At 52.6% G+C, this 20,185-nt stretch overlaps 8 protein-coding genes across 8 annotated transcripts; 6 read left to right on the top strand and 2 right to left on the bottom strand.

Moving 5' to 3' along the window:
* Window positions 1–706: 706 nt before the first annotated feature.
* Window positions 707–1,461, bottom strand: A1O5_12431 (uncharacterized protein; the record flags this gene model as incomplete). Its single annotated transcript, XM_007753000.1, has 3 exons — window positions 707–762; window positions 848–1,362; window positions 1,418–1,461. 3 exons carry the CDS (start codon window positions 1,459–1,461, stop codon window positions 707–709), a joined length of 615 nt encoding a protein of 204 aa, XP_007751190.1.
* Window positions 1,462–4,762: 3,301 nt separating this feature from the next.
* On the top strand, window positions 4,763–5,362 carry A1O5_12430 (uncharacterized protein; the record flags this gene model as incomplete). The annotated part of the gene is made up of 1 exon (XM_007752999.1): window positions 4,763–5,362. One exon carries the CDS (start codon window positions 4,763–4,765, stop codon window positions 5,360–5,362), a length of 600 nt encoding a protein of 199 aa, XP_007751189.1.
* Window positions 5,363–6,877: 1,515 nt separating this feature from the next.
* A1O5_12429 (uncharacterized protein) lies at window positions 6,878–7,867 on the top strand (the record flags this gene model as incomplete). Its single annotated transcript, XM_007752998.1, has 2 exons — window positions 6,878–7,595; window positions 7,686–7,867. The coding sequence occupies 2 exons, from the start codon at window positions 6,878–6,880 to the stop codon at window positions 7,865–7,867; spliced, it is 900 nt and encodes a 299-aa protein (XP_007751188.1).
* Window positions 7,868–9,988: 2,121 nt separating this feature from the next.
* Window positions 9,989–10,783, top strand: A1O5_12428 (uncharacterized protein; the record flags this gene model as incomplete). Its single annotated transcript, XM_007752997.1, has 1 exon — window positions 9,989–10,783. One exon carries the CDS (start codon window positions 9,989–9,991, stop codon window positions 10,781–10,783), a length of 795 nt encoding a protein of 264 aa, XP_007751187.1.
* A 1,983-nt stretch (window positions 10,784–12,766) lies between these two features.
* On the top strand, window positions 12,767–14,172 carry A1O5_12427 (1,3-beta-glucanosyltransferase gel1; the record flags this gene model as incomplete). Its single annotated transcript, XM_007752996.1, has 2 exons — window positions 12,767–12,872; window positions 12,926–14,172. The coding sequence occupies 2 exons, from the start codon at window positions 12,767–12,769 to the stop codon at window positions 14,170–14,172; spliced, it is 1,353 nt and encodes a 450-aa protein (XP_007751186.1).
* A 239-nt stretch (window positions 14,173–14,411) lies between these two features.
* Window positions 14,412–14,874, bottom strand: A1O5_12426 (methylated-DNA-[protein]-cysteine S-methyltransferase; the record flags this gene model as incomplete). Its single annotated transcript, XM_007752995.1, has 2 exons — window positions 14,412–14,795; window positions 14,851–14,874. 2 exons carry the CDS (start codon window positions 14,872–14,874, stop codon window positions 14,412–14,414), a joined length of 408 nt encoding a protein of 135 aa, XP_007751185.1.
* A 639-nt stretch (window positions 14,875–15,513) lies between these two features.
* A1O5_12425 (NADH dehydrogenase (ubiquinone) 1 beta subcomplex 7) lies at window positions 15,514–16,005 on the top strand (the record flags this gene model as incomplete). The annotated part of the gene is made up of 3 exons (XM_007752994.1): window positions 15,514–15,569; window positions 15,639–15,783; window positions 15,904–16,005. 3 exons carry the CDS (start codon window positions 15,514–15,516, stop codon window positions 16,003–16,005), a joined length of 303 nt encoding a protein of 100 aa, XP_007751184.1.
* Window positions 16,006–17,315: 1,310 nt separating this feature from the next.
* On the top strand, window positions 17,316–19,686 carry A1O5_12424 (glutamate-cysteine ligase; the record flags this gene model as incomplete). The annotated part of the gene is made up of 5 exons (XM_007752993.1): window positions 17,316–17,326; window positions 17,391–17,463; window positions 17,531–17,596; window positions 17,662–17,807; window positions 17,871–19,686. 5 exons carry the CDS (start codon window positions 17,316–17,318, stop codon window positions 19,684–19,686), a joined length of 2,112 nt encoding a protein of 703 aa, XP_007751183.1.
* Window positions 19,687–20,185: the final 499 nt, after the last annotated feature.

Here is a 20,185-nt window from a genome sequence, read left to right as displayed (position 1 = left end):
GCGACGACAAGGTCTCCAAGGAGCGAGCCGAAGCTTCCTGAGTCAGGTATAACATGGGGTTTGAGTTCCATGACTCAATGAAAGTCACATGCACACCGTGTCATTGCACCTGCCACCTGGCCGATCGAGCTAACTCCTCAACTTCCCATTCTATCTTAATTTGTGGTTATCAATCGAGCTGGTAGATACCTATTTCGCCGTGCCACTTATTCCTGATTGATACCTTTACGCCCATTTAGCCAATATTGGCTGCAGGTTGCTAGGAGGTCCCGGTGTTGGATATTAGGCACCTGTGACCAGGAGTGCTCTGGCGACCTCGTCGTCATAGGCCTTGGCCTACGTCCTGCGTGACGACGTTGGTGTTGCAATATTGTAAAGCCTCGTCGGGATCCTTGCAACCCTGTCCCACATTACCCATTCAGGACAACCTTATCTGTTGACCTGGTAAACCCTATCTGACTAGGCAACTGAACCTGTTGTCTCAGGTGCCTATTCCTACTAGCGATTCGCCTGTCTCAGGTGCCTACTTGTTGCCTACAGATGACTGCAAATGACCGGTCTTCAGAAGGCTACAAGAGAGGCCAGGTGCCAGGCGGCTCTGTGTGTGTGTGTGTGTGTGTGGCGAAGGCATACAGGAAGACGGCCGTACAACATCGTTGCCACTCGACAGCGACTCTGGCCTAGCCATACCCGCAAAACCTCTACATTAGGAATTCCTGGCATTCTTGACGACTACCAGAAGGCCGCGTGAAACAGCGTAGGCTGTATCAGTGGTCAAAAGCTCAATAATGCGACAAGTATCTTATCCCAAAGTTCTCTCCTCGTGGGGCAGTGGGCGGAGCCTCACAGTCATCTGGGTTAGAATAGAAAGTTCCTCCGAGATCTTCAATGATCTTACACCTCTCATCCATATTAAGGCAATTGTTGAGCAGTGACGCTCCCATTCTTAGTTCGTAATGAGCTCGATCCTCCAGGTCGTACTCAAGAACCCAAACTCCCTGTCTCGAGCTCGGCCAGCCCGTTTCGACTCTCTTCGCCAATTTCTTTTTGGCAGCATCACTACCCTCCCCAAGCTCTGCGTCCATCAGCTCAGCCTTAGTCGCCCACCACTGAGGCCCAATTCGCCCAAACCGCTTACAAAACTCGTCTTCCAGCTCGACGGGTCCAGCTGAGCGGACCAGAATACCACCAGTGGACGGGTAACTAAATACTATTGATCCATTGCGAGGGTTGTGTCTTTCCATATCGTTGAAAGTTTGGGGTGGGCAAGAGGGGATATTGACACGTTCGTCGTTGGGAAGTATGGCTCCTTTCTGGGAACGGAACAACGAAGGGAAAAATCCGAGGTCGAAGATTCCCATTCTTTATGTCTATTAGCAGACCATGCGAGAGTTGGGAATGTAAGTTGGCAACTTACACAGGCCCTAGGAAGATTGAAACAAGAATAAGCCTACCCAGCATGGCGAAACCAAATTACGATCTCGAGGGAGGCTCGTGAGGACTTTGCTAGGCAGAAGCCTCTTCCTCTGGATGCGTACTACCTTGATACTCGTGACAGGCTCAGCAGGCAACAGCCTGGCCCGGAAAGGGGCCTCATGAATGCGTCATGTATAGCCGAGCGGGAGGGTGCGCAATATGGCCCTTCCGAGCTTTGAAAGACAGAAAACTGGGAACCCGGGGGCCAAGTTGTGGGCCCGTTTCACGCACTCGAGGTTATGCTCGGGCTGCTCAGGGCAAGCCTCAGGGCTCGCTAAGCGGTACTCAGGATCCCACAGCCACAGCTCCGAATGACTTTGTCACGACTCACGTTGAGTGGCGAGATGCTCAGGTCTCGAAACGGAACTGGACTTTGGAGAGGTCAAGATTCGCCGCTGAGTATTATTGTATAGGCTCATAGTCGAGGCTCAAAGGGGCCCCCCTGAGCCCGAACTGGCTTCTGAGAACGGCATCAGACAAGCTCCCTACGGCTCGCCCAGTGCTCGAGCGCGCTTCCCCATACTCTGCCATAGCTCCCGCGACACTCTCCCGTGCTCGGCCGGGCATCCGTCACGTGCCCGAGTAAAGCGGCCTCGCTCCCTTTCCTGAACGAAAATGGTAAGGGACAAAGCACAGTTCGGGGTATATATAATATATATATATACCAGTATATACATTAAACTGTGGGGCCTAATGGTTGTCATGTGATCTAGGTACGTTACACATGCCTTGCACTCCAGTGACTGTGACTGCTTCACATCTTCCTGTACGCGACTATCCCTTCCCGTCTCTAGGCGATGGTGCTCCGACATCGAAGCCGGATCTCTTGCCAGCATCCGGGACGCAAAGCCTGAGCGGAGTTTCAGGTGAGGTATACTCTTTCCATTCTTCGCGATATCTTCGAAAGTACAAGCCTATGCCTGGCCTAGCTAATGATTTCTACAAGAGTTTATCGTTCCGCCTCTACATCATCTTTGAAAGTAGTTAGGCTCCAGATGTTACGGTCCAAGTTAAGGTTGTGCCTGACCACCACACTGACCTTCGGATTAACATCGTTCATTTCGCCAATCGCGAAGCTTATTCCATCTACCGCAGTGGCATCATGGCCGAATCAACGTGTTCGAAAAGGGATCTGCGGCGCCAACCGGTGACCGGGGTGAAAGGGCCTCGAAGAAGCAAATGGTATCCACGCCTGACACGTCTGTGCTACCAATCGGTGCATTTCCTCTTTGCTTCCCATCGCCCAATGGTTCCATGGCACAGCCAACAGCAAATGCAAGATATTCAAACATTTAACATCATTGAGGCTGGCGCTTTCGCCTTTCAATAAGGAGAGAACACAATGTGACTTGCTCAGCGTCCTTTGAAGGTAGGCGCATGCGTGAGTGCACGAACTTGGTAATGAGACAAACGCCTGACCGCAAATCTGGGCTTCTCTAGTCCCTGTCCTTACTCCCTGGTACGGCAACATGCGGATGTTGTGCTAACGCGTTTCAGGCAACGTCCCCAATCGACAAACCAGGAGTGCTCGCGATCCCTCTACACGGCCTCGTGAAACACTTTGACCGTCGCCGTGGGTAAGGGCTGTCTTTGTTGTTGGCATAGGCCCCTCTCAACGCCCCGTCTGTTTTGCAAAGACATTTTACCTCCCAATCCATATCTTCACCAATATTCTGATGCCATGTGGCCTGCGACGTCCGGAAGTCAAAGCGCATTTCGAGGATTCCTTCCAGCCACCTGCATATCCCTTCAATCCATCGCACCACCACTTGTTCATGGCCGTTCCAAGGCAAAAAGGCAACCTCTCCTTTAACCCCCGGACCTTGAATGCTGGTCCACTCAGAGATGGCTCCACCCTCTCAGACGCGAAACTCCAGGCGTTCTCCGGCTGTATTTGGCTCCAAGCCCACTTGGTTCTGCTCTCGTCCATCAAGTGCCTTGGAACCTAACCGAATCAATGCCACAAATAGAGTTCCATTGGACGTTGTCTCGCGACTCAAAAACTCCGCGTGACGGGACTTTTACATGCGCGGCAACCCAGCACCATCCGCGGGCTGTGGGGGCTTGGTTAAGGTTGGTTAGGCATGGCGGTGAGTAACGGCCAAATTACAGTTGCAGTAGCGGGTGGTTCTGTCCGTTCTAGCTTTCACACGGCTATGTGGAGTGCCTGTTGGTTTTGCTTGAGCAGCCCAACATGTTCCATCAGAGTCTGGTGCAGTCTTCGATGCTTGACATCGGCCCATTTGGCACCACTGCGTTGAGGAAAAGACCAAGTGCTAGCGGGGACACATCCTGCATGTCAGACCTCACGGATTCGATCTAGCCCAAGGCTATCATGTCGCAAACCGGGGTCGCAAGAAAGTCGACAGCCTGAATCGCACACTACCAGGGAGACAGCAGTGTTTCTCGATGACGACGGCATGCGAACGCCGAGGAAATTGTGTCTGGAGAAGAGAGAAGTGCGAAAAAGGAGAGTATCCACTTGCAAGAGGCGACGGTGTGGTCTATGTGATCATGGGAGACCAGCGAATTTTGGAGTTCATGTTCTCATGGTGAGGCTTTGGTAATGCTCCTACGATGGCTTTGTTGTCGAGAGCACCCCAGAGCTCTTGATGTTGCCCGATTTCTTTTTCACATTCCAGAAAGAGAAATGTCCGCACAGCCCCTCCCCAGCTGCTTCTGCGCGTCTCGTCGCCTCACTCTGGTTTCGACAGTACAATGGACATGCAGCCCAACCAAATGGGGAGGTAACCTTGGGGGGGTTTTGGAGGGAGATTTCCGGCCGCCTCTGAAGGGCTCCTATAAGCCTCTTCCCCCGACTACAGCTGATGGAGGCTCTCTCTCTCTCTCTCTCTCTCTCTCTCTCTCTCTCTTGTAGACTTTGTCGAGTCTGTTTTTTCTCAAAGCTTCTCAAAGCTCCATCCTGCAGTCCATCAATAAAGGAACCTCGCAATTCACAAAAGCACATTGCCCACTGTATCTATATTCACTCCACTGTGGGCTGATTTCTCGACAAGAATGGCAGAGCCTGCGAATGAGCGTGGTCAAATGCAGCGTCCCCAAAAGGACCGTGACGGTTCACGACGCAGAAGGGATGACAACTTTGTCCCGGTGACACCACAAACGAGGGACCTAGAAAGTTGTGACAATTGTTTCACTGGCCATCGTAAAGTGCGTCTGCCTGAGGGATCTGAGGACCTGAACTAATAGCCATTTTTTCAGTGCCGAAACAAAAGACCCGGGAGGAAGTGCGACGAATGCTGTAAAACAGGCAGGTATTGCAGTCATGAATCGCGTCAAGGGGAATCAAGTCAGACAGCGATTCCTGGCCGATGCCCCCCTTCGACTAACACCCATCAATCGCCCCTCGCACGGGCTGGCCAGAGGTGTGTCTCATAAAACAACGAATCTTGAGACAGGCAATGAAGCTGACATTCCCTACAGTGCCCTCAACGGTGCCGATCGGGGATTTACCTCACCGAATATCGAGCAATACGCACCACCCTGGTCAGGGGGAACATACGGAGAGCAGTTACAAGTCGAAACCTCTTTCGCGATACCCTACGCGCCCGCTCACGTCTATGGCCAGTACCCCAACATGCATCGCTACACAGCCGGATTCGAACAAAACATGTACGCTGGGCACACGAATCTCCATCTTGGCTATGGAGAGCCAGAGCATTACCCTGTCGATCAAGGGGTGGTGGCAGTAAACAGGCAGAACGAGCCGGGCCAAGATGAAGGGGCAGACAAAGGGGAAGCCGATGAAGATGCCGAAGCGGAGGAGGAAGACGAAGAGGAAGAAGAGGACGACGACGACGACGACGAGGGTAGCCCAGAAATGGTGTCCGGAAAAACAGTCGCTAACCCGAATCAGTATGAGTGAAAATGAAAATGAAAAAGAAAGAAAAAGAAGAGAAAACAGGACAAGACAAGGGAAGGAGGAAGGAAATGAAGCATGGGAAAGGAGACTTCATCGGCCCTTTCGATTCGCATTGCCTTCAACAGGCATTTTGCAAATCCATTATGTGTGGGTGGAGGGAGTTAGCTAGGTAAAACGACTCGTTCTTCTTTTGTTCTTACTTGTTGTCGCTGTCGTCGTTGTTATTGCTCGTTTGATATCCTGGAGGCTCAACGCTGAACCAGCCGCAGCACAGATTGATAGCATCTCTTTGTCCAAGTAGTTAATTGGAGGATTGGAATCTAAATTGGAATGTGAACCTTGCTCGTCCGTGCCAGATTTTATTTTTTTTAACGCTTAGGCCTTTTCTTTCTCGATCGCGAATCCGACGAGAGCCTAGACAATGCTCATAATTTTTGAGCCTCTCTCTCTCTCTCTCGCTCGATGGCTCTATCAACCCAACCCAGCCCCACCCCATCAAATTCACGCACCTACGAGTAGACAGATACACAGGAAGCGAGCGGGCTTGGTATGCATCCCATATTAGTTAGTTATTCAAGTTGACTGAGGCGCAGTGTTGGATGATGGCGCAAGGCTGTAGGGGGTTGGGGGGGTTGGGGGGGCCAAAAGCCTTAGGGAGGGATTGGGTACATCCGGCCCCCTAGAACGGTTGCGGCTACTGCCAAGGGCCTCCGCGCGTGGTACCTCAAGTGCCCATCTAGGTAATACGGAGCACGGGGCACTAAGTATAAGGTTTAATTAACATACTCACCTCTGGTTTGGGCTTTTGGCCAAGCGCCCGCGTGACTACTATTAATCATAGGGAGGTGATCCGGGCCTGCGGATACCTCTCTACTCTGCGAGTAGGTAGGTAGATATATACATAGGGAGGTAGATATCAAGTTCAATAATAGCGTCTCAACTCCCCCACAAATCCCGCCGTCTCGCAGGGTGGTGGCGGCTCTTTTCCCTTGGGTTAATTGCGTCTTGCTCGGACGACCGACGTTATCTGTGCGTTGTTACATAGTGTGCGCGTGTACGGGTTTCCTTTTTCAGCGTCGCCCGGTGGAAATACTTCTCCACGACTGCTGAGAGCGGCCTGTACTAACTCTTTGTAGTCGTTGATAAGTCCAGACGTGTGGCTCTGCAGCAGACCCTGCATATTTATTCCAAGCGTCAAACAACCTAGGATTATTCTACCGTGTCACCAGTGTCCAACCGGGGGGGGGGGGGGATTCGCGCCGTCTGTGGTTACACCATCTTGCTTGGGTGGGCGCACTCCCATCCCTTGACCTTTGAACGACTTTTCTCACTATTATAAAAACACAAAGGCCGACATACCACGTTCTGGCTCGGGGTTGCTCGAGACACCCTTTGCGAGATACCGAGTACCAGTACAGAGACGTCTTGCTGTCGCAATTACCCCGGCCCTCCCGCAACCATCCACACCTCAGCAACACGATACATCATTTCGCTACAGAAGCATTCACATTCATTGGCATGGACCCTCGCGTCGCCGCCGTGGACGGATTCACCAAGACCAACCACAAGTCCGTCCCACCTTCACTCGACCCTGCGACCGTTAGATTGGAAGATGGGTTCACGGTCTGCATCATCGGTGCCTCCAGTGGAATAGGCGAGCATGTCGCCTACTGCTTTGCGCGGGCCCGGGTGGCAAGACTGGTCATATCGTCTCGGACAATCAGCGACTTGGAGGTTGTGGCCGCCGAAGTAAACCGGATCAATCCCCTGGGCGAGATTGATATAGTTGAATGCGACGTCTCAAAAGCGACCGCTGTAGAAGCTCTAGCAGATTACGTGAGAACCCATTGCGGGCGATTAGACGTGTTGGTCCTCAACGCCGGCTACGCCGGGCCAGTAATCACGAAGATGGATCGAGGGAGCCCGGAATGGGTGCAACGAGCCTTTGAAGTCAACGCGCTGGGGACCTACCTCGCTGCACACTATTTTGTTCCCTTACTGCTACAGACGGAAGACGGAGCAAAAGGATTCATGGCGATTGGCTCCATCGCAGGTTGCATCAGACGAGGGCCGATTGCGAACACGGGCTACACCGTCAGCAAGTTTGCGCAGATTCGGTTGGTCGAGTATCTCCATGAACAATACTCTGGGGAAGGTTTGGTGAGTCTCGCGCTTCACCCAGGTGCGGTCATGACGAGGATGGCACGCGGGAATATGCCGGAAGAGTTTTTGCCTTGTGAGTTGTCTTGCTCTATCTGGCTGTCTGGCATACAGTCTTCTTGAAAGACGTATTTCACCACTGTGCATGACTGATTTGCTCCCATAGACATGACAGATGAGGTTGATCTCTGTGGAGCGGTCTGTGTGTTTCTCAGTAAACAGATCAGGGATCTCAGTTGGCTGGGTGGGAGGCTGATCTCTGCCACTTGGGATATGGAGGAATTGATGGCGAAAAAGGAGCAGGTCGTTGAGAGAGATTTGCTCAAGTTCACCCTGTTAACAGAGTGATGCAAATTGGTGTCATGAAGGTGAAAGAGAAGCCTGCACCATGCAATTGGAGGGCTTCGAGAACTCGTATGATTTTTTGTAAGAGACTGGGCGTGATCCTCCGCTAAGGCCGAAACAGCAGATGATCTGCCAACTTTCTTCATGTGCTCTGCAGGTTTAGGATGACAATGCAAGGTACCAGTCGTCAGTGCCAATCCCGTCCTGTCGTCTGCAAGTTATGGTGACACACATTTATACGATCTGCAGAGTTTCCAGACAGAAATAGAAATCAGCCCGGCTAGACCACAGACCGACCGGCCATGTAGAGCGGAAGAGGGCGTGTGATCGAATGGCTTCTCTAAATCAGCAAGTTGTTCATGCGTTGTTCGAATGCAACCACTCTGGCCTAGAAAACTCTATCCGGTAGCAAGGAAAAGCTCAATCCCCGGGTTGCCCATGCGGGTCTTATCTTCTGGGCTCTCTGATACATAGATTTGGGACTTGTCACGCGTTCAGACAAAATCCAATATGACAGAATTCGCTGAGCGTTCTCGTAGGAAAGGTTCGGTGAAACAGGAAGTTGAACGTAACAGGGTGTTTCACCCGGCAAGCCAGTGATGCAGGAAGCAGGATGCATGACGGAGGGCATGGAGCTGAAAGACGATGGATTTGGAGACGACGTGTCTCAGACACCCGAATCGAGCTGGTGGAACGGGTCAAGCAACACGGGGCAAAGGCAAGCGATGTGGCGGGCGGATGAAAAAGGCCGGAACCATGATTTGCTCGGCTTCAAGCATGGCCAGAGAGCTTGGGTCCGCCAGCGACGCCAGCGACGCCAGCACCACCAGAGGGAGCAGAGGAAGCGGGTTGTTTGGCCAGGATCCACCCGCCGGCTGGAAGTGGCAAAAACGCCCAGCTTCCTTAATATGAAACATGCCGCAGGAAGAAGAGGCTGTTTACGAGAGCAGAGGAGTTGTACTCGGTAAAGAGAAGACAAGCGAGATACCGAGTCCTCTGTGCTCCGGAAGCATGTACCTCGCAGAAAGGTTGGCGTGGGTGAGGGAAAGCTGAAATGAGTGAGTGATTGAGTGAGTGAGTGAGTGAGGGATGAGAAAGACCAGATAAGAGAGAGAGAGGAAGAGAGCAAGAGCACAGGCGGATAGCACCTCCGATGGTGGCCATGGTGGGCGGGTTGATAGTGGCTGCTCCTCCTTTTGCCGACTTTCCGCCCAGCAGGCACCACCAGCGCACCACCAGCCTGGGCCAGCTTACTCGGTACTAGCGAGCCCAACTTACCTACCAAGTACTGTACCTAACTACCTCCTCGGCACCTACTCGTAGACAGGTATTATTGCGAGGTTCCAGGCTGTCATGGGCGTGTCGCATGGGGATGTTTTAGCTGCTCGGCTAGCCATCGACTTTTTCAAAAGCACTGCTTGCATCGCCCACGTGCTGATTCGTTCTTGCCCGGCTTCTCCTAACCCAATGCCATCACCACCTGTGTCTCTGCTTGTTACCTGCTTGCTTCAGCCACATTATTTCGGCGCCCGAGGGTGCAATTAGAAGTTACTTCATATTCGGTACAGGGTACACGGCATAGGTACGCAGTTACTTTTTTGTCCTTGCTTCGCCCTCCTCCGGAACCAGTTGCCAGACCATCATTCGATGCGCACCCGTCCTGGACCGCATGACGGAATACTCGCATGTCCCGCCCTCGCCCGCAGCTGATCTGACAGGGTTCCCACGCTGAGAAGAGGAGGAAAACCCACACCCCCAAACACGTCTGGGCAGTGGGCGGCTCACCTGGCTGGGTGGCTATCATCAACAGCCACGATATTCCCTTGTCTGCGCAACCTGCGTCACTAGTGGCAGAAAAACTCTCTTGAACTGGGACGCTACGACTGCCACCTCCGAAACTTCCTCACTCAGCGTTCCCTGCACACTGGACACTCGGCGGGAAAAAGGGCCACAAAAGCCAAAACCAGGCCTTCAGAGCCCTCTGCACCAACCTTTTTATTTCTCCTTCGTCTTCCACTCATCCCACTTCTCGTTGTCACTCACTTTGTCACTACTGCATCTAGCACGAACTTACCTTTCGCTTGGTTCGTCTATTGTTTGGTTCTGCAATTCTCAGTGACAGCCATGATCGGCCTGCGAAGAGCCTTCGTTTTCATCACTTTGTTGCTGGGCGCCCACAGCTCGCCTGCACACGTTCCAGAAGATGACAATGCACTGATCAACTGGGACGCGTTCCAATCGTTACTCGATACCGTCGATCCTGCTGCCCTGCATTCCGTCCTCCACGCGCTCTCCCCAAAATTCCAAGACGGTGTCTTCAGCAAGGACCGTGCCGCCATTGAGCATGTCCACTCCGAGAACCCCATTATTGCAAGCAAGCTAGTACACCTCGCAAAGAAGAGGCAAACAAGCAACTCAACCACTACCGCCTCAACAACACCCTCCACTCCCGCGCAGAGCAGTGCTGCCTCAGAGTCAAGCTCCCGGGCCGCCAGTGTCTCTTCTATCCTCTCTTCCGCCATCTTCGCTTCAACTGTACCAGGAGCCACGACCGTGACAGTTCCACCAACGACTCCGCCCTCTGCAACTCCGGTCGAAACTTCTGATGGCGCTGTTGTCTTCAGCACGTTCGGGGGCGGCCTGGTGACCCTGACATCTTCTGCGTTGAGTGTCCACTTTACTCCCAGCACATCCACCCAGCTCTACTACGCAACTGCCGCAGATGGCTCAGTTCAGACGTCAACCTCAGTGGTGGTGGTCAATGCACCGGTGACGAATAGCGGTGATGCCACTGGAGCTGCCGGCGCTGCAACCACCACTGGAAGCCCTGGTCTGCAAAATGGTGGTTCCTCGATAAGGATGGGAGGTCTCGCTCCCATTTTTGCTAGTCTGGGAGGACTGCTCTTCTTTGCGCTATAGGCAGAGTTGGGATTCAAAAGCAAGTCTCGCCAATGCATCTCCTGGCGGCTCATGTGACTTTTTTTGGTTTGTGGTTTCAGCGCAATAACGACGATACGGCACCGGCATTTCTCTCCTTTAATCAGCAATCTGCAACGGGCATAGCCTTTGGCGTTCAAGCACTCCCTCTTCGGGGCTTGCCTTTTTTTTTGGTTTGATTTTGGCTGGCAATACACAACGTGTACATGAAATGGATATTGGTAAATCGGGAGGATAGAATGACTTGGAAACGAAGGTCAAGGATCACGGAGACCGTGGGACGGGGACACATGTGGTGATCCCCAAGATAGTGCCTGGAAGTAGAAGGACATAATCAGATTGTATCTGTCACCACGCATGTCTTTTGGAATTGTCGACCTTGTCCAACTGGATTGGATTCTTCGCATCTTTTCTCACACTCGCCCCATTGGGTCTCACCATGCTGACTCCCACATGTTCTTTCCAATTCTTATGACATTGTTAGACCGCCATCGGGATCATCAGCGTTGGGCTTCTACGGGCAGGAGTTCGTCCGCATTGGCGACATGTCGTGGAAAAGGGAGGCTGAAACGCTTGGGATCGACGCAGAAGACGATCATACATGCCCAGAGTCCACCTGCATCACTCGCTGGGACAATCACTGAAAACCCCAAGAGATGGTCAAGACGCAGCAGAGGAACAGAATCGACGACGATCACGAATATACTTTCCTATCAGCGGCACTACTCTGAACTATATACTTGGCCAGATGAGCGGAATTTTGTGGGTGCCGTTTGATTAACGGATATCCAAATGGGCCTCGTTATCAAAGTCAAAGATATCTGAGCACCTCCTTTTCCCTCGATTAATATACGTATACCGGGCACCCATGACAATCATTTTACCGACACCGAATGATATACAAGGGATTGGCGGTCTCGAAAATCAAGAACAGGGTCCCAAGAGAGCCGAGTGTGACTCTGAGCGCAACTTGAGACAGATCTGGAGGCTACAGAGTCGTCCTGAAACAAGCTCCGGTTATGAAAGTGGCAGTGCAGTGCTCGGCAATGTCCTCCGTACTAGCTGGAGATTTGCTAGGCACGCGAACTGTTCTTCTGGGCACGATATACTTGTTAGGTACCTCGTACTTGGTCCAACATTCGACATGGACGGTCTACGCGGCTTCTCCAGCGGTTTCGTCCTTGATCATCGAGCGACAAGCCTGAGTGTTGGACACAAGAAATCCACCCCCGGTTTTGTCGAGGTTGGAAGCGGAATTGCCTGTTCGGAAAAAGCGAACATCTTGGTTGTGTGCCCGCATTGAGCAAAACAAGCTTAATATGCCCCTTGTGCGCAATTCGAAACATGGCCAATCGAACCCCATGGCGAGACGGAAGTGGGAAGATCCAAGGAGCCTCATCTTAAGCGGTTTGCGGGTGGGGACTTCTAGGCACGGACGAAGAGTCATTATAAGTGGTTGGGCCTGGGGGGTTGGCGGCACCTCATAGGGACCCCAACAGGGGACCCAACAGGGGCTGGTGGGCATCAATGGAGGTGTACCCCCCCCGCCACAGCACAGGCGCGACAGGGGGCCAACGGACAATTCATCAACTCAATGGACAATCGCCCGCGTCAATATTTCCTGCCTCTTCAGCTTGGGCGATCTTGCATCTTGCCTTTTTTCTGGTTTCCCTGCCCTTCACCTTCTTCAGCTTCCCCCTCTTCATTCATCACAAAAAGAAAGAGCCGTCACCACTTCGTTTGGGTGTCGCTCCTCCTTCGCTACCTCCTACTCACTTCTAATAACTCAAGTGTCCTTCTGTTGGGAAATTCCTCACTCTCTTGGATCCCAACTCCTGTTTATTTTCTTCTACGGAATCCAAACCCCATTTCTTCTGATCCCTTTGGTTGAAACCCCTCCCAGAAAACGGACTTGGAAGAGGGTGCTTCTTATCATCAAACATTGTCCGGTCACCAATTATCATCATGCGTACTTCGACTTTGGCTACCCTCGCTTTGGGCGCAGGTGCTGCTTCGGCAGCTTCTGTCAAAAGGCAAACCAGCCTGCCCCCCGTGTCGGTGAAGGGAAATGGTACGTGCTCGTGTGTCCCCTTCTGCCTTTTGCTCTGACTGACAGCCCTGAAGCTTTCTTTGCTGGGAGTGACCGATTTTACATTCGTGGTGTCGACTATCAACCCGGTGGTTCCTCTAACGTGGCAGACCCCATCGCCGACGAGAACGGCTGCCAGAGAGACATTCCAGAGTTCAAAAAGTTGGGCATCAACGCTATCCGAGTCTATACTGTTGATAATACCGCATCTCATGACACATGCATGAATGCTCTGGCGGATGCTGGCATCTACCTTATCTTGGACGTCAACACCCCCAAGTACTCGCTGAACCGAGCCGACCCTAGCCCATCATACAATGATGTGTACCTTCAGAGCATCTTTGCTACGATTGACGCCTTCCAAGGCTATAGCAACACCTTGGCTTTCTTCTCTGGCAATGAAGTCATCAACGACCCTGAGACCTCCGCAGCTGCGCCATATGTCAAGGCTGTCACTCGTGACATCAGACAGTACATCCGGAACCGAGGCTACAGAACAATTCCTGTGGGCTACTCTGCAGCTGATGTGGCCGAAAACCGTCTGGAGATGGCTGAATACATGAACTGTGGCACGGAAGACGAGCGCTCGGATTTCTTTGCTTTCAACGACTACTCATGGTGTGATCCTTCGTCCTTCACCATCTCAGGCTGGGACCAAAAGGTCAAGAACTTTACCGGCTATGGTATTCCCATCTTCCTCTCGGAATATGGTTGCAACACCAACACTCGAGACTTCGGTGAGGTTGTGGCTCTCTACAGCGACCAAATGACCCCTGTTTACTCTGGAGGTTTGGTGTATGAATATTCTCAGGAGCCGAGCAACTACGGTCTTGTTGAAATCAATGGCAACTCTGTGTCTGAGTTGCCTGATTTCGGTGTGCTCCAAAAACAATACGCCAACACTCCCAATCCGCAAGGTGATGGCGGCTATAACTCGACTGGTGGTGCATCTGGCTGCCCTGCTTACTCGTCGCCCAACTGGCTTGTCAAGGATGATTCTCTTCCGGCTATCCCTGACGGTGCGAAGAAGTATATGACTGAAGGTGCCGGCACTGGACCTGGTCTTTCTGGTCCTGGCTCTCAGAATGCCGGTGGTGCTTCTACTGGAACCGCCACCGCAGGCAGTGGAGCTCCTTCTCAAACTAGCAGCTCTGGCAGCTCTGGCAGCACTGGCACCAGTAACGCGGCCGTTTCCATGATGACTCCAGAGTGGTCGGTTGCTCCTTTGGTCTGCGGTGCTCTCGTTGCCATGTTCACACTCTTTGGCGCTACGTTGTTGTAAAATCTGTCCGGTGATTGGAGAGACTCGATTTGTGCCAGAAGGCGAGACGCAAATAAAGTCGGCCGTCTCAGAAAAGGTTGTGGAAATGGATTGGCTTCTCTTTTTGCATGTAAGTAAGGGGCTGGTTGTGTTGGACTGGTTCGGCGTATCAAACAAGCCTTGAATATGAAATTGGCATATCCATGCAATAGAGTTGCGCGGGTTTTTGAAAACAGATACAGACGAAACAGCAAAATTAATCATACTTGGGTCCGGTCCTTTTGCGCAATGGTCATCTGCAACGCCTCTCTTCCCCTCTGCATATCCCACGGGCCATCGTACCATACATCGTCGCCTCCCTTGACGACCAATTTGCCCTCGTCGGTGAACTGGACCCCCTCGTCCTTCAACAGCTTCAGTTTCATAGTCTGGTTGACTCCAGAAGGAGCCTTTTCCCAATCACCCTTGAATCCACCCACATATCCGTCGCTCGCAATGACACGATGGCAGGGTACTTCTGGGGCATACGGGTTGTTTCGTAGCGCTCCACCCACGGCACGGGGGCTAGAGTTGAGGGAGCGGGCGATAGAGGCGTATGTTGTTACACGGCCTGGGGGAATCAGGAGGAGGTGGGTATAGACTTTCTTTTCGTTGATATCGTGTTAAAGAAGGCGGGAAATGGGCGTGGCACGACCTCACCTCTTGGAATTCGGTGATGGTCATTTTCCTGATTGCAAAAGTCTTCCGAGCCGCGATATCTGTTTGAGTTTGAATGGGTTCGAAGAATTCTCGTCCGGAGTTGTGTGCGTAGTCTGAGTGCGGCAACGGATGTTCGGATAGCGTTCTTTCGACTGAGGTTGCGGCTACAGGTACATATTTATATCTGCGCCTGGCCAATGCTACGCATAATGGAAGTTTGGAGACTTTACCACATTGAAGGAACGGTGACTGCGTGCACCGTACAGGAGGCTTTTGAGTCATGGTCCCCCAGCAAAGCTGAGCCACAGCCTATTAGAGAATCAAGGTGAGGTGGTTCACACAAATGGCTTATGCGACTTACGGCATCTCTGGCCGCGTGATTGGCCACATCCAGAGCAACGACTAAATACGCGTATCCTGGAGCGAGTTCGAAAAAATGACCATAAGCCACTTCGCGCACGCCGCGCGGTGTCACGTGGCAGTTCGTGACCAGCGGCCCATTCCGGAGTGCGCTTCTACTCCGAAGTAAATACTGCGTTCTTGGTCCAAATACCTTGCCGGACCCAATTGTTGCTGACTCTCCAGATCAATCGCAGGCCCAAGAGCTCCGTGCTTTGCCGTCAACCCCGTTTTTGCTACCGTTGGTGAGACTCGTCATTCAAGATGACGGTCATAGAAACGGTCAAAGAGGCCGTCGGCCTGGGAGATGCTGCCGGTATGTGTGCTTTTATTCTCGTCAACCTCCTCGTCCTAGTACGACGAGAGATCCGGAATGAAAGCTAATTCAGCCATCCCCCTACTACAGCTCCAGCATCTAGACAAGCAATGTCCGAAGCCAAACTCCCCCTCGCCTACCGCGACAGCTGCGCACACCTTTTAATCCCTCTCAATAAATGCCGGCACGAGACATGGTACTTGCCCTGGAAGTGTGAGGTGCGTTTTTATCATCCGCTCAGCAACCCCCAATACGAAGGACAGTCATGAATGAGCGATGGAACTGCGGAGAATAATATATACTGACTGGTGGGCTTGCCTCCTGTTTGCGGCCAACAGAACGAGCGACATAGCTACGAGAAATGCCAGTATGAAGAGTTCAAGAAGAGGGTTGCGAAGATGGACGAAATCCGCGCAGCCAAGGCTGCAGCAGGCAAATAGAGGGAGTGATATGAGCGCAAGAAAAAGCAAACAGAAAAAAAAAGAATTCCGAGACTTGCAACAAAGCTCGGTTGTATATATGGGCAAGAGCTCGCCGATGGTGGATTTCGAGGCTGTCTATGGAGGAGGGACAGCTCACATGATTATGGTCGAGACCGAGTTCCGGAGACTGTGGTATTGGGGGCATTTCAACGTGCTCTGACAGGTACGAATATGGGAAACTCGATCTCACAGGAGGAAAGACAAGTTCCCATACAAGACAAGCAACGGTGTCGCGAGGGATCGTTTGCCTTGGCCAACCGCCTGGAAGAGCATCAATATCACGTGATTGAATCTTGGCCGCCTCTGGTTTCGTGATGGAGAGACAGCCATCTGCATGAAGTCTTCGTGTCGCAATATATTTCTTGATATGGTGACATTGGATGCAGCCGCTCAATATGAAGACCCCCACGCCATACCCTTCCGCTCCCAGAGGATTGGCCCAAGCGATGCAAAATCGAACTGACGGGGCTCGCAGGAGTCGCAGTCTCGTTGGCGGATATCACCGGCGCCCAGCGGCATCTGCAAGAATGAGCCAAAGCTTTTTTATCTATTTGATCCCATCTTGTCCCATGTAGGCGCCACGGTCCAACATTGATGATGACTAATTGGAAATCCTTGCAGGATACGGGATCAGGACGACCTCCCTTCTTACTCCCTTCTAGGCCCTGCTCCCATCCTCCCGAATACTCTTCTATTACTCCATGCCACGAGATCTCCCGGCTTCAGGCTGTAAATACGGGCATCGTCTCATTTGCCTCTTCTCTCCATCCCCATACAGACGTTTTTCTTGCCCGGTTGAACCCCACGTTCGAGGCTTTCATTCCCAAAGGCCCCCTACCCAATTTTTTTCGTCACTGCCACATTGCGGCTGTTTCCGCCCGAAGTTTGCCGTTTAGTCTCTGCCAAACAGCAAAAATTGCATAAGAAATCGTCACCACCAGTCGAGGTTTTGGCTCATCGTTCTATTCGGCAATTCGGGCCCTAGTCTCCATTCTCGAGGAAAGACCATCTACATTTCCCTTGCGGGAAAAAGAAGGGTCAACAAGTTCCCGATGGTTCTTCTCTGCTCAAAGTACACCATGTATCTTCCCTAGATGGCTTCGGAAGTGGCACCATCGCTCTGGCTGGTCACTACCGAGTCGAGCACTCTGGGTTGATCGTACCGTCTTTGAATCCCTCTTGATATATTTTTACACCGGTTTCTTCGTGGCAAAACTTTCCAAAAGGAGCCATTCTTACACTTGAACTATACTTCCCCCATTTTCAATATGGGTCTTTTGTAGGTACCAAAGATCTCTTGTACGGTCCTTTCCCCCCTGGCCACTTTTATTCACGGCGTGCAGAGTGTTAGGGACGGCCTTGGATTGGCCAGATGCGAAAAAGGCAGCGAACCAGGTCCGGGAATGGGGTATCGAGGTAAGGACATCCTGAAGTGCCCACCATGTGCTTCAATCCCAACTTCTACCTACTGACACCGTCCAAGCAATTACTCGCAATATGGCGTAAGGCCAAGGGTAAAGAGCGTGATGCCCTCCTTTGGGGTGACGAGGTATGGTTCCGCCTTCGGCCGGATGTCCGTCCGTATTACTAAACGATCCATCCGCCCTCCTCCAGGTCGAGTACCTCGTTGTCGCCATTGATCAAGAACAACAAAAGGTGCGGCTGTCGTTGTGCCAGGCGGATGTCCTCGAATCTCTGGCGAGAGACGAGGCACTGTCGAAGAGAGATGCCGTGGTCCCTAATTTGCAAGATGGCGTTGTGTGAGTAGTTCCAGTGTCCTTACCTACTTATTGTCTGTTTCTTCATTGACTCGTGGTTCTCAGTCGAAGTGGTGCCCTTCCAACTTTCCATCCCGAATTCGGTCGCTTTATGCTCGAAGCTACCCCTGGGAAGCCATGGGGGATCGATTTCAAAGATTTACTCGACGTCGAGTCCGACATGAGGCTTCGGCGCCTACTCGCCAAAAACCACATGGAACCTGACCAATTCCCAATCACATTGACAACCTTCCCTCGCCTCGGGCTGCCCGACTCTATCATGCCCGACTACCCTCCTTCCGGCCCAGCCTTACGATCACAGTTCGTGCCAGACGAGATCGCCAATCCCCACATTCGGTTTCCAACACTGGCTGCCAATATCCGGTCACGAAGGGGCCGAAAAGTGGAAATCAACGTGCCCGTCTTCAAGGATAAAAACACCCCGTCTCCATTCCATGATCCCACAGTCAATTACGACCTGCACAAATGGCCCGAGGACGACGACGTCCGCAAAGGCGCTGTGAAGCCTGACTGTGTCTACATGGATGCCATGGCTTTTGGGATGGGTAGCTGCTGCTTACAGATTACTTTTCAAGCGAAGAATATCCGTGAGGGTCGAACTCTGTACGACCAACTCTCTCCCCTGGGTCCAATCATGCTGGCGCTCACGGCTGCAACGCCGATATACAAAGGTTTCCTGGTCGACACGGACGTTCGATGGAACCAAATTTCCCGATCTGTCGACGACCGCACGGCGGAGGAACTCGGTGAGGTGCCCCTGAAAAACGATCGCTGGCGAATCCCCAAATCCCGTTATGCGAGCAATAGCACGTACATCGCGCAGGATCCCCGCCTACGGCCCGAATACATGGACCCTGACCTCATCGTCGACGAAGAACTCAAACAGAAGCTGCTGGACGGAGGCATGGACGACCTGCTCGCCACGCATTTCGCGCACCTCTTCATCCGCGACCCCATCGTCATTTTCTCCGAAGATTTGAGGGCCCTCGACCCGGAAGGCTCGAACCATTTCGAAAACATCCAGAGCACGAACTGGCAACACATGCGGTTCAAGCCACCGCCCCCGGACGCGGACATCGGCTGGCGCGTCGAGTTCCGGAGCATGGAGATCCAGATCACCGACTTTGAGAACGCGGCGTTCGCCATCTTCATCGTCCTCGTCACCCGTGCCATTTTGAGCTTCGACCTCAACCTGTACATCCCGATCCCGCGCACGATGGAGAACATGGAGACGGCGCACGCCCGAGACGCGGTCATGAAGGAAAAATTCTGGTTCAGAAAGGATCCATTCCCCACGAAGAGTCCAAAACAATCCCCACGATTGAACGGGATCAGCGAGCTTCCATCCAGTGGAGAACCCACACCACCACCAGAGCAGCAGCAGCAGCCGACCCCGAACGAGTCAAGCCATGCGGCAGCATCAGCAGAGTCCCTCGAATCGACATTCGGCCCGGTCGAGGAGGAATACACGCTAATGACGATCAACGAGGTGATCAACGGTGGCGGCTCGTGCGATAGCTTCCCCGGCCTGATCCCGCTGGTCGAGTCGTACCTCGACAGCGTGAACATCGACATCGACACGCGCTGCCACCTGGCCGTCTACCTGGACCTGATCCGCAAGCGGGCCAACGGTACGCTGTGGACGGCCGCGAAATGGATCCGCGAGTTCGTCCGCCGACACCCGGAGTACCAGGGCGACAGCGCCGTTGGCGAGAAGATTGTCTATGACCTCTTCGCCGCTGTGCGCGACGACGAGGAGACCCAGGAGATGGGCAACGCGCGCAAGAAAGGGAGGGACAAGTTTGCCACCGGCTGGGAGATGCTCTCTGCCAAAGAGAGGGCGAGGGGAGTGGACGAGTGAGTGCGTGGTTGGTAGTGACGTTGACATTGGCGGCGGCATTACCGTGGCATTGCAACGTCGACGTTAACCGTAACGCTCACATCAGCATTGGCGTTGACATTAATAGAGGTATATACACATTGGCATTTACATTAGCATCAACACCGACATCAATACAACTGTCACCGAGTTGATATTCACATTGATGACCCAGCCACTTTTTTGCTGTGGCTTGTGCAACCCTGAGCCGGACCTACATCACATCCACCCTTCACCTGTTATCATCCATGTCTACTTCATTTTCAACGCTGCAGCACATTCGACAAACTGGAGCTTACAACTTCATGAGAATGTGCATTAGTGTGCTAATGAGCGAACACTTTCTCTTCATCGCTAGCAGCACAGCCTGCCTGGGTTCCGCTAGCGAATGAAACGAGCTTGCTCCGACTCTGAAATCGGGCTTAGAAGCCAGCTTCAAGTTCAGGATGGCTCGAGCGGCCTCCCAACACTCAAACAGACG

Source organism: Cladophialophora psammophila (assembly GCF_000585535.1).
Source record: "Cladophialophora psammophila CBS 110553 chromosome Unknown aczJe-supercont1.33, whole genome shotgun sequence".
Classification (NCBI taxonomy): Eukaryota; Fungi; Ascomycota; class Eurotiomycetes; order Chaetothyriales; family Herpotrichiellaceae; genus Cladophialophora; species Cladophialophora psammophila.
The sequence above is the reverse complement of the archived record's forward strand: the minus strand, read 5'-3'. Positions and strand labels throughout refer to the sequence as shown.